General features: G+C 38.1%; 1 protein-coding gene across 1 annotated transcript in view; it reads left to right on the top strand.

Annotated features, from left to right (window-relative positions):
• Positions 1 to 16,279, top strand: part of Task6 (TWIK-related acid-sensitive K[+] channel 6) — a 507,854-nt gene extending 491,575 nt beyond the window's left edge. Inside the window, exons 4-5 of the mRNA XM_083115200.1 lie at positions 2,543 to 3,048; positions 14,252 to 16,279. Of these exons, the coding sequence (XP_082971326.1) occupies positions 2,543 to 3,048; positions 14,252 to 14,578 (833 nt within the window). The 3' untranslated portion in view covers positions 14,579 to 16,279. The remainder of the gene's footprint in view (positions 1 to 2,542; positions 3,049 to 14,251) is intronic.
• The last annotated feature ends 278 nt before the right edge of the window (positions 16,280 to 16,557 follow it).

Below are 16,557 nucleotides of genomic sequence, written 5' to 3'. Positions count from 1 at the left end.
AGTCATTAAAAGCCATTACAATAGTTCAAAGACTGACAAATAATAACTCAGCGTGCTCTGAGCTTCGTTGCTCTCTTTCAACCCACGACGGCTTCGAAACACGAGCATTGCGTTCCCGTAGTTGCCAACTAATGGCAGACTAGAGTGCGCTTCAAATCTCCTGCATATGACCTTGAACGGATGGACAGCACCAGCGAATCACAGACGTGCGGCGTTGCCTTGTTCCGTGACAAGGCGTTTCGCTCAACCACGCTGTCTCTTTTCCGTGTGAGATTTCGATATGGCACCACTGCAGTGCGCTGCTATTGGCAATCGCCATATGCAGGAGATTTGACGCGCACTCTTAAGACGTTAACCAATGTATTTTATTAGGAATCTCTTATTTGTATGTATGTGTTTGTATCGACGTCCGTAAGATTTTTTCCAGGAATGGGCAAGCATGGTAGGATTGGGCGGGGGGGGGGGGGGGGGCAAGCGAGGCATAATTTTCCCCCATAATAATATTGTCCCCTCAAAAATATTGCTTCAGTTTGAAGTGTTCATATTCCTGCAACGCCCTTGCAACAATTAACATGTATTACTGTGACTGAAATTAAATTATATGTGTGAATTGATTGATTGAGTTGGTGTTTTAAGACCGCTTTATGCACAGTAAGGCTAATCTGGACTGGACCTACAGTTTAAAGTGGGATCCGGACCACTGTGTGCCTCCACTGGGCATCGAACCCACAGGGGAGTTTTATGACGCGACTGCGACATGGGAATTTTTTGGGGGGACAAAATTTTATACCAATTCTATATATCTTCACACAAAAATGGAGGCACTGTATATTTTGATTGACTTGTTATTGATTTTTAATTTTGGTTATTATGTAGTTTTTCTACCTACCTGTGGGTGATCGCGGCGATATAGTTGAAATGGAAGAACACCTCTTATGCCTTTTAGAATCGGTTTTGATTGAGCGGGGCGTGGTATTCGCATTAATACAAGGTTAGTCGAGCAGACAAATTGTGCAGAATAAGGTTGACCAACAATGGCAGTGAGCCTGAAGTATCTAAAGTAAACATATATTGCTTAAATATGTCTGTATTATAGTGACGCAACCAAAGGGGGGCAGGGGGTTATTACCCCCCCCCAACCTTCGACGGAAGTCAATTCTAAGGTAGTAAGAGGGGACAAACATTGACGGCCAAGGGCACCTGCAAGGGGGGGGCACAGAGGAGCAATTACCCCTTCGATTTCAAATTTTATGGAAATAAGAATTCATTTTGTAAATTTTTCTTGCTTGCTTCGCTCGCATTATCTGCTTTTTTCGTATTCGTCAAAAACAAGGGGTAGCGGGAGTCGGCCTTGGGCGCCGAATGATCTAAAAAAAAGTAGTAAACGAGAGAATGCCATGGCGTCCAGTGAAATTATTTGCGCCCTATTAACTCAATATTGTTTTCAATTGCAAAAATTGAATCTAAAAATTTTCTTGCTCGCTTCGCTCGCGTTCCACTTGCTTTCTGTAATGTAATGTATTTAAATAATATATGTTGTATATTTGTATTGAATAAACTTGGAATACGTACACAATTTAGTGTTAGCTTGTTGGATATACATTTTCTATTTTATGTCGCTCCATGTTGCATATGTGTAAAACATATGTTGTACATGAAAGTTACAAATGTATCTTCGGAATGTATTTATCATTCATTTTCGCCATTCAAAAATACAGTTTTTGTGCTTGATTTCCATTATTAGCTAATGTAAAATTGACGGTGTTGAAAAATTATTTCAAATTGTTTGTTCCAAACAAATGCTTTAGCACAGACTTCTACCCCCTTTTTGCGTAATTTATGAGGATAGTAACGTCTTTGATAGTTGTAGTAGTAGTAGTAATAATAATAATAATAAAGCCATTATTAATGTTATTATTATTATTATTATTATTATTATTATTATTATTATTATTATTATTATTATTATTATTATTATTGGTACGTTTATCCTGGTACTTGGCCCCCAAGACAAAAATTTAATTTTGTGATTGCACCTCTGTTATTATATTTTTCAGCAAATTTTCTCACAAAAATAATTTGAGTAATTAATTCGGCATAAACGGGGGGATGTTCTACCTTTTTGGGGGGACTACGTCTTGGGCCTTGGGGGGAATAGGTACCCCTGGAACGCGAGACCCCTTGATTACAAGGTGACGACTCTACCATTGCGCCATCGGAGAGGACATTATATGTGTGTAATATTACTTTTTGGTTGGCTTTCATTTTCCAGGGGAGGGCGTGACCCCCCTTGCCCCCCTTTCCGGACGTCTATGTGTGTTTGTATGTGTGTTGCTACATCTTAAATTTTATATTGTTTTAAGGAAAATTTCTCCCACGAAATTTTGTTGGCACCGCCTCATCCATTATCCCCCCTTCAGGCACCCCTGCAGCTGCCACTTTGCTGACAACTCTGTTGCATATTTTCACAGTGTGCTAAATAATGTAATCTTAAGGGATTAATGAATAATGCACTGTCACCTCCGTTTCTTTATGGTTTCAGGTTACGGTCATTCGACACCCAACACCGTAGGAGGAAAGCTGTTCACCATGTGCTACGCCATGGTGGGGATTCCCCTGGGATTGGTGATGTTCCAGAGCATCGGAGAGCGTCTCAACAAATTCTCCTCCGTGGTGATCAGGAACGTGAAGAGGATGCTGCGGTGCAAGGACGTAGAAGCGTCCGAGATCAACCTGATCTGCGTGGTGACCACCCTCAGCAGCATGACGATAGCCGGCGGCGCGGCGGCGTTCAGCAAGTACGAGGGGTGGACCTACTTCGATTCGGTCTACTACTGTTTCATCACGCTCACCACCATCGGGTTCGGCGACATGGTGGCCCTGCAGAAGGACAAAGCCCTCACGGAGAAGCCGGAGTACGTGGCCTTCGCTCTCATCTTCATCCTCTTCGGCCTTGCCATCGTCGCGGCGTCTTTGAACCTGTTGGTGCTGAGGTTCGTCACCATGAACACCGAGGACGAGAGGAGGGACGAGGCCGAAGCGTTACAGGTAGGTGGAGTTAACATAGTGTGGCAGATAGGTGAAGATTTCCACTCACATCTTAAGTAAAAATTCTCTTGGAAGAGCTCGCAGTGCTATTCCACCTACATCATCCGTAAAAATTCTCTTCGAAGACCTCGCAGTGCTATTCCACTTACATCATCCGTAAAAATTCTCTTCGAAGAGCTCGCAGTGCTATTCCACCCACATCATCCGTAAAAATTCTCTTGGAGGAATTCGCAGTGCTATTCCACCCACATCATCCGTAAATATTCTCTTCGAAGAGCTCGCAGTGCTATTCCACCCTACATCATCCGTAAAAATTCTCTTGGAAGAGCACGCACTGCTATTCCACCCACATCATCCTTAAGAATTCCCTTGGAAGAGCTCGCAATGCTATTCCACCCACATCATCCGTAAAAATTATCTTGGAAGAGCTCGCAGTGCTATTCCACCCACATCATCCGTAAAAATTATCTTGGAAGAGCACGCAGTGCTATTCCACCCACATCATCCGTAAAAATGCTCTTCGAAGAGCTCGCAGTGCTATTCCACCCACATCATCCGTAAAAATTATCTTGGAAGAGCTCGCAATGCTATTCCACCCACATCATCCGTAAAAATTCTCTTAGAAGAGCTCGCAGTGCTATTCCACCCACATCATCCGTAAAAATTATCTTGGAAGAGCTCGCAATGCTATTCCACCCACATCATCCGTAAAAATTCTCTTGGAAGAGCAAGCACTGCTATTCCACCCACATCATCCGTAAAAATTATCTTGGAAGAGCTCGCAATGCTATTCCACCCACATCATCCGTAAAAATTCTCTTGGAAGAGCTCGCAGTGCTATTCCACCCACATCATCCTTAAGAATTCCCTTGGAAGAGCTCGCAGTGCTATTCCACCCACATCATCCGTAAAAATTCTCTTGGAAGAGCCCGCAGTGCTATTCTACCCACATCATCCGTAAAAATTCTCTTGGAAAAGTTCGCAGTGCTATTCCACCCACATCATCCGTAAAAATTCTCTTGGAAGAGCCCGCACTGCTATTCCACCCACATCATCCGTAAAAATTATCTTGGAAGAGCTCGCAATGCTATTCCACCCACATCAGTGTAACAGTACACTCTAACCGTGTCTTTCATTCAATTAAGAAATAAAGAAAAGAGAGAGACAAAGAAAGAAGGAAAAGGAAGACGAAGAAAAGGGGAGGGAGGAAAAGAAAGCTCATAGAGTAGATAAAGGAAGAAAGATTGAAAGAAAAGGAAATCAAGGGAAAGCCGAGAAAGCAAGGAAAGGAAGAGAACGAGAAAGAAAGAAAATAAAGACCGCGAAGGTAAGAGAGAAAATGAAACAATAGAGAGAGAAAGAAAGAAACGGAAGACCGAGAGACAGAATTAAGATAGAGAGAAAAATAAAGACAGAGAGAGGGAGGGAGAGGGAGAGAGAGAGAGAAAGAAAAGAGAGAGGGAAAGAAAGAAAAGGAATACCGAGAGAGAGAAAAAATAAACACCGAGATACATGTAGAAAAAGTATAGAATAGGAAAACCGAGAAAGAGAAGGAAGATACAGAAAGAAAGAAAGATCAAGAAAGATAATGAAAGAGAGTTTCGATTCATTGATTGATTGAGTTGATGTTTTAAGTCCACTTTATGCATTGTAAAGCTAATCGGGGACTGGACTTAACGGTTTAAAGTGTGATCCGAACCACTATATGCCTGCACCGGGTACCTAACCCGGGAACCAAGGGCGCCCGCAGGGAGGGGCCAGGGTGGGCACTTGCCCCCTTGAGACTTCTGAAGGGAGTTAAAGTAATTCGAATGGTGAAATTGTAACAAAAATGTTATTATTATTATTATTATTTGAAGTAGGGTTACATTTAAGCTTTCAGTCTATTTTACACTGATTATCTAACTATAAAAACAGCTTTTTGCCAGTATACAGTTATGCAAATTGTATATAGATAAACAGAATATGGAAATTACTACAAGTAGTAGTAGTAGTAATAAAAACAATAGCAACAATAAAAGCAGCATTAACAATAATATTTTTTAAAGAAGTTTTAATGATCCTGCCGCCCCTGAGAAAAAATCCTGCAGGCACCTTTTCCGGGAACCCTTATTACAAGGCGACGACGCTATCACTGCGTCATCAGGGAGACCCAGAATGAAAGAAAGATTGCCGCGAAAATCGGTTAAGTATCAACATAGATATATGACCAGTTTGTGGTCGCACGATGCCGTCTTAGATGATGTCATAGCGGAAAAATATACCGGGTGGCGGTGAGAGAGAAAGAGAGATTTCCACCCAAGTCAAAAAAACTACTAGAGACCCTACTTAACATTCTTAATGAATTGTGTACCTCCTATTCAAACTTTCCTAAGGACGACAGCCAGGGCCTAAATCATGATTCTTTATACTTGTATGTCTCTTGCCGTGGTGATTGAGTTTTCCCTTATGAGCTAAACACATGATGTCAAGAAATATGACACGTTATTTATTCAAAAGAACATGATTTAACTAAAAGAGCAAATAATAAGTTCACATGAAAGACTCGAAAGAATTCGCGTCATGCCTCTCAGGGTGTGGGGTAATATCTCTATGTTAGTTCGTCAAATAAAAATCAAAGTTAAGTTTGCACTAAGAAAAAGGAAGTCTATTTTACTTCTTTGCAAACTAAATACTTATATGCCTAAGATATAATCCATGTCACTCAAAGAAATTAAACTTCTTATAATTCAACTTGATCACCCTAATAAGAAAAACCTAGCCCGAATTTCCAAGTCAAGACAAAAGACACTCGTAATTGCCATGGTAACAGCCGTTACAAGATAAGTATATACAGGTTAGTCACTATCCTGACATTATCAGTGATAGGTAAATTACAGAAATTAAGATTAAAGAACAATAAACATTTGCACAAGAGAAAATATAATTAATAACAATGGTAAAGGACGTGTCAAATATACCACTTCCAAACACAATTTTACCTTTTCGGCCCCATTCGATTTTTTTTCGACTGCCGAGCTGACGAAATAAGAACCAATGATAGAACTAGCATAATATATGGCAACCCCATCTCAAATTCAGAAAGATCTATCAACCCTTTCGCATGAGCTGAACTTTGCCATTGGTCTCCCAAGCCCTTCACCGAGATGAGGGAAAGGTTCCGTGGTGGAGAGGGTGAATTGGAGGGGCGAGAAGCAGTGACGCTGTTCCCCTCTTTCCTTCAAACAATGCGACCAGAAAATTGGCGAATGTATAATGAATGAGGTGCAGGCAGAGGCAAGATGAACCCAGTTTCCGATGTAATGGCATAATTACTTGGGAAAACAGGCGTCCCGCTCTGAAAAGGGTCTTTTAGTTCGAGGAAGCAGCGGTAGATGGGGGGACGACAGAGTTAGTCATATTGTGTTCACATTTGTACTTCTTGTTTCTAATCGCGTAAGGATTTTGTGTAAAATTGTTCCTCAAAATAGACTTTGTAAGCGGTTTTTGTTCTTAAGGACAGATTTGATGAATTTTCTCTATAAATTAGGCGTTACCCCTAGTTCATCCATAAAATCGCCAGTCATAAATCCATCAAATGCTGCACATGATCAATATTGGTCGCAATTGAGAGGCATGTCATCCGACGTCCAATTATTTATTTATTTATTTACGACTTTGTTTACATGGCGAAGTTAAGGCATTAATGCCTTCTCTTCCACTTAACCATTAATTACAGGGATCATTTTTTGCAGTAAATTGTATACAATTAAAAAATTTAAAAATTTAAATGAAAAATAAAATAATAAAAGAAAAATAAAGTAATGAAAGTAAAATGAAAATAAAAATGAAAGCAATACAGTTTGAATACGATAATTTCTTTTGATAATTTCTTATATCTATTTCTCACTCAAAAGTGCATTTCTGGAAAAATTTTAACGCTGCCTTCCGCCAGTTATTAATTTATCTGACTTTCTGTATGGAGTAAAGTGATAATGTTCACCATCGAAAAATATCTCAATGGATGAGGCTTTATAATGTAGATTACCCGATGTAAATATCTCTTAAGGTTTCCATGATATAAATTTTCAAAGTTTGGGTTGCGCGACTTTTAAAACACTCTGTACAAGACAATGATCAGACAGGTTCTGCTCTACGCAATACCAGCATGGCACCATGCAGCCAACACGACACTACAAAAACCACAAATAATACAAAATAAGTCGGTAAAGATAAATGACTACGACCGCTATACAACTAATCAACAGTTACACGAGGACTTAGAACTATATAGATAGATGAAGTCATCAGAAAGGAGACTGCTACATTCTGGGCCAGCCTCAGAAGGCATACCAATACCGCAATCAACTCCATCGGAACAGCGGCTATATTCAAGCTCACTCACCTAAGGCCCCGACTACAGTGAGCTTACTGGAAGTAACACTTTCCAACGTTAGCAGAGTGGTTAGCACTTCGCGCTACGACGCCAGGGGTCCCGGGTTCGAGTCCTGGCCTGGGTATGGATGTTTGTGAGTGTCCATTCATCAATTTCATCATATCACTCATCCCCATCTTCGCAAATTAGCCAAAAGTGGCACAAGAAGCGAAGTAAAATAAAGCAAATCAAATCAAGTCAAAATCAAAACTTTCCAACGTACACCAGAAGAAGACCACTACCTCATGCGACAGGTGCAGAGGTCAAGACATCCAGATAACACCACAACGCCAGTGAGAGGTGCAATACATATAGGATCCAAGGAAACGTTACTCCACACATCACAAGTCAAGAAAAATCTGCTATGTACGTACATGTATAAGGCGTCAGGCTTTGGGCTCCAGCTACAGGACGCGCACAGGTTCTTGCGAAAGCGTAACAACTTTCCCTGAGATTTCGGCCTATGTTTTCGACCGGTGGCCAGCAACCATCGTGAGGAATTTCAGGAGCTACAAATGAGTAGCATACCACGGTCATAGGAAACCTGAAACCACTGGGGGTTATTCGTGCTGACCACACGTCACCCCATAACGGGTCCTTCACCTCTGGTAAGTAGGCACTGGCCATCATGGGCTCTTATGTCACGGATTATTTTTTTTATTATCTAAAGCTCTTAATAACTTCATTTAAAACGGGTCCCCCGTTAGGCACACCCAGCTCCTAACACATCGAGAAAACCGGTTGCTAACAGCCCTAAATCTGGCCTCCTAACCTAACAACGTATGCATTCTTAGAATTATAATTGTGAAAATAATGCATGTTAGTTGGTTAGTAGTGTTACGTTTGGTGCTATCAACATGTTTTAATAATAATTTACCATTTAATATACAGAATACAAAGATTTTGTTGTACGCAGATGATACTAGCGCAATAATAAAGGGAAATGATGTGAACGAGTTAGAAGCCAACATTGAAAAAACAATGGAAGAAATGAAATCTTGGTTTGACAGTAACAAATTACTATTGAATGAACAGCAAACATATTACGTGCTATTTCACACTAAACAAAAAAATAAAATTAAAGATGTAGGAAAGAATAGCCATCTTCCAGTAATATTAGTTAAGAGAAACAAACTTTTTAGGAGACACCATAAATGAAAATCTGAATTGGTCAAATCACGTAAAAATACTTGTTAGAAAACTAAATTCCAAAATATTTGCACTGAGGATATTAAAACAAACACTTCAAACAAATTCACTAATGCAGGTATATTATGCAATGTTTCATTCACTAATAAATTATGCAATAGAATTTTGGGGGAACTCACCGGCAAGTTTAATAGCATTTAGAAAACAAAAGCAAGCCATTAGGATTATAGCAGGTATAAAGCCAAGGGAATCGTGCAAAACGTTGTTTAAGAAATTCAAAATATTAACCCTCCCTTCACTGTACATATATGAAATGTCATTATATGCGAGAAAAAATATTGCTCTGGGAAGTTCAATAGAACACACATATAACACCCGAAATAAACAGCTCTTAAAGCCTTACTTCGCCAGGCTAACATTAGTTCAAGAGGGACTCCAACAGATGGCAATTAAAATATTCAACCATTTACCAAATGATATAAAAGCAGAAAGTATGACAAATTTCAAAAACAAATTAAACAAACTATTAGTTAATAAGGAATATTATAGCGTTAGTGAATATCTAGATTGTAAATTATAGAAATTTTGTAATTATATTTTTTTTTATATGAACTGTACTGAACCCTCCAAATACCAATGTATATGGTTTACATGGAGTAATAAAATTGAAAATTGAAACATAAACTTTTCTGTTTACAAAGACGTATTCCGGACGTAGTTTCAAAGTCTAAATTCGATAACTTACTTCATTTCGGTCCTCAGTCGGGATTCGTAGTCTCAGTTAATTGAAAGCCCTTCAGACATATTTCCGTTCCCAATCCTCCCTGACGATTTCGTTAAGTTTAGGAATGGATAGGGTTTGTGTTTTTCCTCAATCTTTACCCTCTATGGCCCATAAACTCTTGTGACGTCTGAGAGAACAGCATGCCCCAGCAGCACAGCGCATTGGAAGCAACAATCCACAACGCTACACGCATAAACTGCAACAACTATAGGTTGCTACAGGGTACCAGCAATCTCTCAGGCACTTTTAAAGGGAAACAGTTCTGCTGTTGGAATAGCTGAGAGATGAACCACTTTACTACTATAGACTGTCTCAACCTTACAAGTCAGTATGGAAGTAAATGGAGTACTTCCCTCTCTCTCTCTAATACATGAGTTTTCCCAATAGGTCTGTCCTTCTCTACTACCGCTGCGTTGCCAGATGTTACAAAATTTACAAAATGTAAATGTCCTAAATTTCAAACAGTGAAATCATTATCCTGTAGAGTATTTTATGCTCTATTTACTGACGACATTATATAACCTGTCAGAAATTCATGTGATCTGAAATTTCCATAATTATGGAATTTTGCAAAACGCTTAATTTTTTTCTTGTAAATACTTCAAAAGCCATAAATATCAAACCGCTTGATCAACTTCGCCAGTTTTTTTTATGGGATCTGTGGTGTTTGTAGATATGATATTCTTCGCCTGAGTGAATTAATTTGCTTACGAAGAGAGTTATATATATACACATTGGATATTTTGTATAAATCATAAAACCGTAACACGAAAAAGTTGGTTAGCGAGAAACTTTTCGGTTTGTCGCGATAAACGTGCAGACCAAGCAAGAAAAGTGTTGACCATTGTTTGAAGTTATTTTTAGAATGCATTGTTACTCCACAGCACCGTTATCTATTCCGCAATCGTAGTTTGTTTATGCGGGCTGTCTCGCGTATCAAATTCATTGCGCGCCGCCGAGGTTAAAATTCAGTTGCAGGCAGGTGCCCCGTTTCGTAGAAGTGCAGTGTGCTGTGTGATAATTGTGGATTGCATGTACGTTACATACTTCGTTTAATAATGGATAGAGAAGCTGGAAAATGACACAGTATTGGTAAACTTCGAGGTAAAGAACGCATAATAGTTACACATATAAGGGAAATGTAAAATAGTACTAAACAGTTACGTCGAAATATAAACTTTTACATGCAAATCTTGAGGTAACTATCGTTTTTCCCAAAATGCAACAAATAGATTTTGAAGATTTCCTGTACGATATTAAGGAAGTAAATTTGTCGCAATCATTAAAGATTATGAGCGACTCGATGCGCCTCCGTTTGTTGATCTGTCAACGCCGCGCTCCATTTAACCCATACTGACTTTTCAGGTTGAGACGCTCTATACATTTCTACTCCTATGTAGAAGACATGACGCCTATTAAGAAGTGACGCCAGATCAACGGTAGGTCATTTACAATGAATGGATGTAGACACTTTAATGCACTACCTATCTACAGTACATACCGGTGAGATCCTCACTGCGACAGCTTCAGGAAATATCACATCTTTGTTTCCTCTTCGGCATCTTCTATAGTTTCGTCAATTTTGGAGGCAAAGATCACTGGGACTCCACAGAAGCGGTTTATCTGCGTCAAAGACATCAGTACGAGTCTCATTTAAAACTAGGATAATTGTTCTCGAGGGAATAATCGATAATATGGTGAGATATAATAGTGTTATGCCAAAGAACTTCGCATCACCCCCATCTAAACGTAACCTAAAACCGAATCATTTACCAACAAAAAACTATAATTATTAAGAACTATCAGTGGCGTGCCCAGGATTTTCGAAAAGTGGACTTACGTCAGAGGCGTCTCGTGAACGCATGCGGTGCATGCTGCGCATGCGTCAATTGTGGGAAAAACGACAGCTTGCTCTGCGACGACATTAATGAGCATTTCTACATTCTAATTTCTTCATATAGGAGAAGTAACAGGTGCGGCAGTGAAACGGGCGATTTGGCAACCCTGGAAATAGCAAGTTACCTAAGGAATCAGATAACGGGAGTGGTGCCATCTGGACAACAAACCTTTGCCATTGACACTGATATCGGTGTTCAGTCGAGATGGCGTCGTGGACCGGTGAACAACGCGCTTTTGCCGTAAAGGCGTTTCACAAAAACAACGACAGCTACGTGGCCGCGCAGCGTTTTTGTGAAACGCCTTTACGGCAAAAGCGCGTTGTTCACCGGTCCACGACGCCATCTCGACTGAACACCGATATCAGTGTCAATGGCAAAGGTTTGTTGTCCAGATGGCACCACTCCCGTTATCTGATTCCTTAGGTAACTTGCTATTTCCAGGGTTGCCAAATCGCCCGTTTCACTGCCGCACCTGTTACTTCTCCTATATGAAGAAATTAGAATGTAGAAATGCTCATTAATGTCGTCGCAGAGCAAGCTGTCGTTTTTCCCACAATTGACGCATGCACAGCATGCACCGCATGCGTTCACGAGACGCCTCTGACTTACGTATCCTTTTTTCAGTAGTCAGTCCTCACTTTGCCATATTTCCCTGCCTTTGACGTTCTTTTTAAGGAGTACTGGGCGAAGGGTAGAAGTTTACGACCCCCACTAACCCCCTTGGGCACGTCACTGTTCACCATCAAAGGCGGTAAAACATATCTCTGAAATATTCATTGTAATGTGCTACTTTTTATGGAAAATGTTTCCAGGTTGTATAAAGGCAAAAAGTATGTTTTATAAATATTTATAAATGCTTCAAATGTACTGATTACAATCATCAACAGCTAACCTGATGACAATCCATTTTGTATGTCCCATTCTTTGCAACGGTGTTCTTGATGCCAGAGATTGTTGTTGTCGTGTTAGTTGTGGCAAAAGTGTGTTCTTGCATTCATTTCACGAGCTAGAATGGTATTTTGTAAGTTATCACTATACCTTGGATTGTAGGTTTTTAACCTCTTTTTTCCTTTACAGGTATGTAAGAAATAATAAGTTATGTCAGCGTTTCGTTAAACAATGCAACAACTGATGGAAGTTTTATAGCGCCTAAAAAACTATTTTGCTTGTTAGAACCTATTTTAGGTTTATGCGTCTAAATCAAGTCTTTATTTTAGGTTTTTATATATTTTTAAAGGTTTTATAGGATTTTTATGTCACACAGAGGCATTTGCTTTGTTTGGTCACGAAAACATTCAATGACGAACGTGTTTGTCGATTTCCCTTCCTCCAAGTCTATGGTGATTTTTCAAAGCTCTAAACAAAGCGAAATATCTGGTGCCACTGTTACCTGTACAGTCCAAAGTGCAAACTTCTGATCTGCGTGGTTGTGACGAGCACAATAGTTACAATGCTGTGTTATGTTGAGTTATGATGAGTTTGTAATGTGAATTTATGAACGTACGTGTTGAAAATGAAACAAATGGCTATCGAATATAGTAGACAGTTTGTAAAAAAGTTATGTACCATGTCTATGTTAAGAATACAAGAAATATTAATATTGGAATCTAGTATTATGTTGATAAAAATGTGTAGGTTTCATGCTCCTGCTCACTTTGTGCTTTGTGGCATTCATAGCTTGCAAACTAGCATTGAAGTTTACATCTACAGACAAAATTGCGGAGTTTGACTGTGGATAACATTAAACACGATTGTTGCCTAACTATACGTCGAAGAGTGGATCTTAATATCAAATTTCCAATGGTAAGTTCTGCCATCGCCGTAGGGTTAGGCGACACACATAACGTTATGCAAGATAGTGCGTATTTCAGGATATAGGTATCCCATTTCCACGAATTTTGAAGTATTTTAAGATCTTTTGAACCTACGTCAGGATTATTCGAGCGTAACAAGATTTTTAGGACCTATTTTAGGATTTTTAGAACCTATTTGAGGATTTTTAGAACCTATTTTAGGATTTTAGAGCCTATTTTAGGATTTTAGAGCATATTTCAGGATTTTTAGAACCTATTTCAGGATTTTTAGAACATATTTTAGGATTTTAGAGCCTATTTCAGGGTTTTAGAACCTATTTCAGGATTTTTAGAACATATTTTAGGATTTTAGAGCCTATTTCAGGGTTTTAGAACCTGTTTCAGGATTTTTAGAACCTATTTGAGGATTTTTAGAACCTATTTTAGGATTTTAGAGCCTATTTTAGGATTTTAGAGCATATTTCAGGATTTTTAGAACCTATTTCAGGATTTTTAGAACATATTTTAGGATTTTAGAGCCTATTTCAGGGTTTTAGAACCTATTTCAGGATTTTTAGAACATATTTTAGGATTTTAGAGCCTATTTCAGGGTTTTAGAACCTATTTCAGGATTTTTAGAACCTATTTTAGGATTTTTAGAACCTATTTGAGGATTTTTAGAACCTATTTTCGGATTTTAGAGCATATTTCAGGATTTTTAGAACCTATTTCAGGATTTTTAGAACATATTTTAGGATTTTAGAGTCTATTTCAGGGTTTTAGAACCTATTTTAGGATTTTAGAGCCTATTTCAGGATTTTTAGAACCTATTTCAGGATTTTTAGAACCTATTTTAGGATTTTAGAGCCTATTTTAGGATTTTAGAGCCTATTTTAGGATTTTAGAACCTATTTCAGGGTTTTTAGAACCTATTTTAGGATTTTAGAGCCTATTTTAGGAACCTAAAGACACACTTTTTAGAGCCTAAAAAACCAAGGCCTAGTTATCACTTAAACTAATTTCAGCACTACAGTTTCTGCAATACCATGACCTTTGCGTGTATTGATCCAATCCCTTTACTTGCTGTTATTTATTACTCATTACTTTACTGTATATATTTCACGAGTGCCTTTGTTAAAATAATTTGGTTCAATTATTTTTCCAGGCCGCTCAGGGGGCAGTGAGGCTAGAAGGTGACGTCATAACGGCGAACGGGTCCATTATAAGCGGACAGATTCCCCACGAGACCAGTTCACTCAACGAGGTGACGTCAGTATGCAGCTGTAGTTGTAATAACTGTTATCCATCTCTAAGCTCTAGACCCAGGCATAGGTATACAGTGCGTCGGTCTCCGGGTAAAATATCCCATCTATTACCAATGCAACCATTGGACATTAGTGCTACAAAAGAAGAGATCTTCCCAAGTACTGAGGACGAGACATCTTCTATACTCCAGTACCAAATGGTTAGAGCAAAACGGGCATCTATATGAGACAAAATGTGCTTTATATTAATTGTTATACCAGTGTTGTAGTGACTTTGGTATAAGGACCAACAAAAAGGGAAATTTTTAACAAAAAAGTTGACTACGTGGGGCTAATATGGAGCTGCGGGCTTTATGGCCTATCCTTTTTTTTCAATCTTTGTTATCCCTCTAGCGGTCAAACTGGTAACTACGTGGACCTGCAATCACCATCGTGGGACCGTTTCAGGCGGTGTTTTTTTGAAGAGTGTCATGCTGTTTTATCTGTTTGTGTGGACCAAGTACAAGACTGTTTGTTACCAAAAAATAATAAATGAACAATTATGAAACAGCGGAAACATAGAAACAAATTATAATACGTGTTCATTGTTTCCTTGTTTTGAGTCAACGCGCGGTTTGTTTTGTTTTCCATTATCGTGCTTTAATAATTATTATCAGTTAAAAGAAAAATGAAAAGAAGAAATAGTATTTCTTCCGAAAGCTGAATGTAGCACAGAATATAGTTAATTTAATATGCTAATTTTAAAATTTTACTTCCTATGCAGTGTGTATATACAGGTACCACTCTAGAAGAAATTATAGAGCTGCCACCTAGTGAAAGAAAAATGAACTAAAAATAATATTTCATACTTCATCCCAGTTCGTAATCTTGCCATAAATATTTAAAATTCGAGGATATATTATCTTCGTAATATATATTTACAAGCATTAATGCTCTAAGAAGCATTTGGTAACTAAAAAAAAGATTAAAAGTGTGTTTGGAAATCTTTGAAACCTTAAGTATGTGTTGGCGAATATGATTTTCTTCTTCTTGCCAACAGATGTCACCACTGGGTGGTGGCGTGTTCTCTTCTCTTCCTATTGTGGGAGAAACATATACTTTGTTTGCCATATCACACCCTCTACACGTGTTCTATCCAGTGGGTAATCATACAAACATACACAAAATATTCTTCAATGTGTTTGAATACAAAAAAAAAAAGAACATTACTATGTAGTCCCACTCTTAGACCAATCAAATAAAACTGTATTCGCGATTGTTACGTCACCTCGTTTGCTGATTGTTATTGGCTGGAAATGAGGAGCAGACGGAACTATGCTCAGATTGTAAATAGTTTGTTTCGTAATTTTAAAAGCTATATCTATAAGCCATATTATTGATTACGATTAATTATTAATAGTTATAATAATCGAAAAGATAAATTTATTCCAGGTAAAAATACATTTTGTCTACATTTCTAAGACAATATATACTAGTTCTGCCAGAAATTTTGTCGCTAAATACGGTAGATTCCAGTTTATTCCTCATAAGTTACTGGAGAAAACATTTCAATATATAAATACGAACATATATATATACATATTTCCTTTATCAAGTTTTATCTAGTATAATAATACAATATTATTAACTTATTCTATTATTTTTAATGAAGAAAACTAACAATTTGGTACAGTTGCTATTTAATGCAGAAATGATTATAATTAGAATGATCAAGTGAGTACATTAATTTCTATGATCATATTGTAGCTTAATAGTTAAAAATTTAATCATACTTTCTAAAAGAAATAATAATATTAACAATTGCTCGTGTTAGGTAATTTCATATAAGGGTAATCTTGACCAACATTGCAGTATATTTAAACTAAATCTATATTGCAGGGAATAATATTATCGGGTAAAAATGTATTTTTGTTACATTACTTTTTTTTTTTTTTTTTTTTTTTGCTCAAGCTAGAATTGGCCAGTATTTTTGGTAGAATTTCATTTCAACTCAAACGCTTCATATATTTAGTTGCTACTTCTGGTAATGGATGCACCTAATCCGTCTTGTTTGTCTGTAGGTTCGCATATATGAAAAACTAAGAATCTAAAAATAACTTCTAATCCACGGTTGTGAACGATTCATATATATATCGATATATATAAACGGTGATGCCTTAAATAATATAGAATGTCTTACAATTGGTTTCATAGCTGCTGGGGTTGC

Source organism: Lepisma saccharinum, chromosome 30, assembly GCF_977018435.1.
Source record: "Lepisma saccharinum chromosome 30, izLepSacc3.1, whole genome shotgun sequence".
In the NCBI taxonomy this organism is placed as follows: Eukaryota; Metazoa; Arthropoda; class Insecta; order Zygentoma; family Lepismatidae; genus Lepisma; species Lepisma saccharinum.
This window is presented reverse-complemented; position numbering and strand designations above follow the sequence as displayed.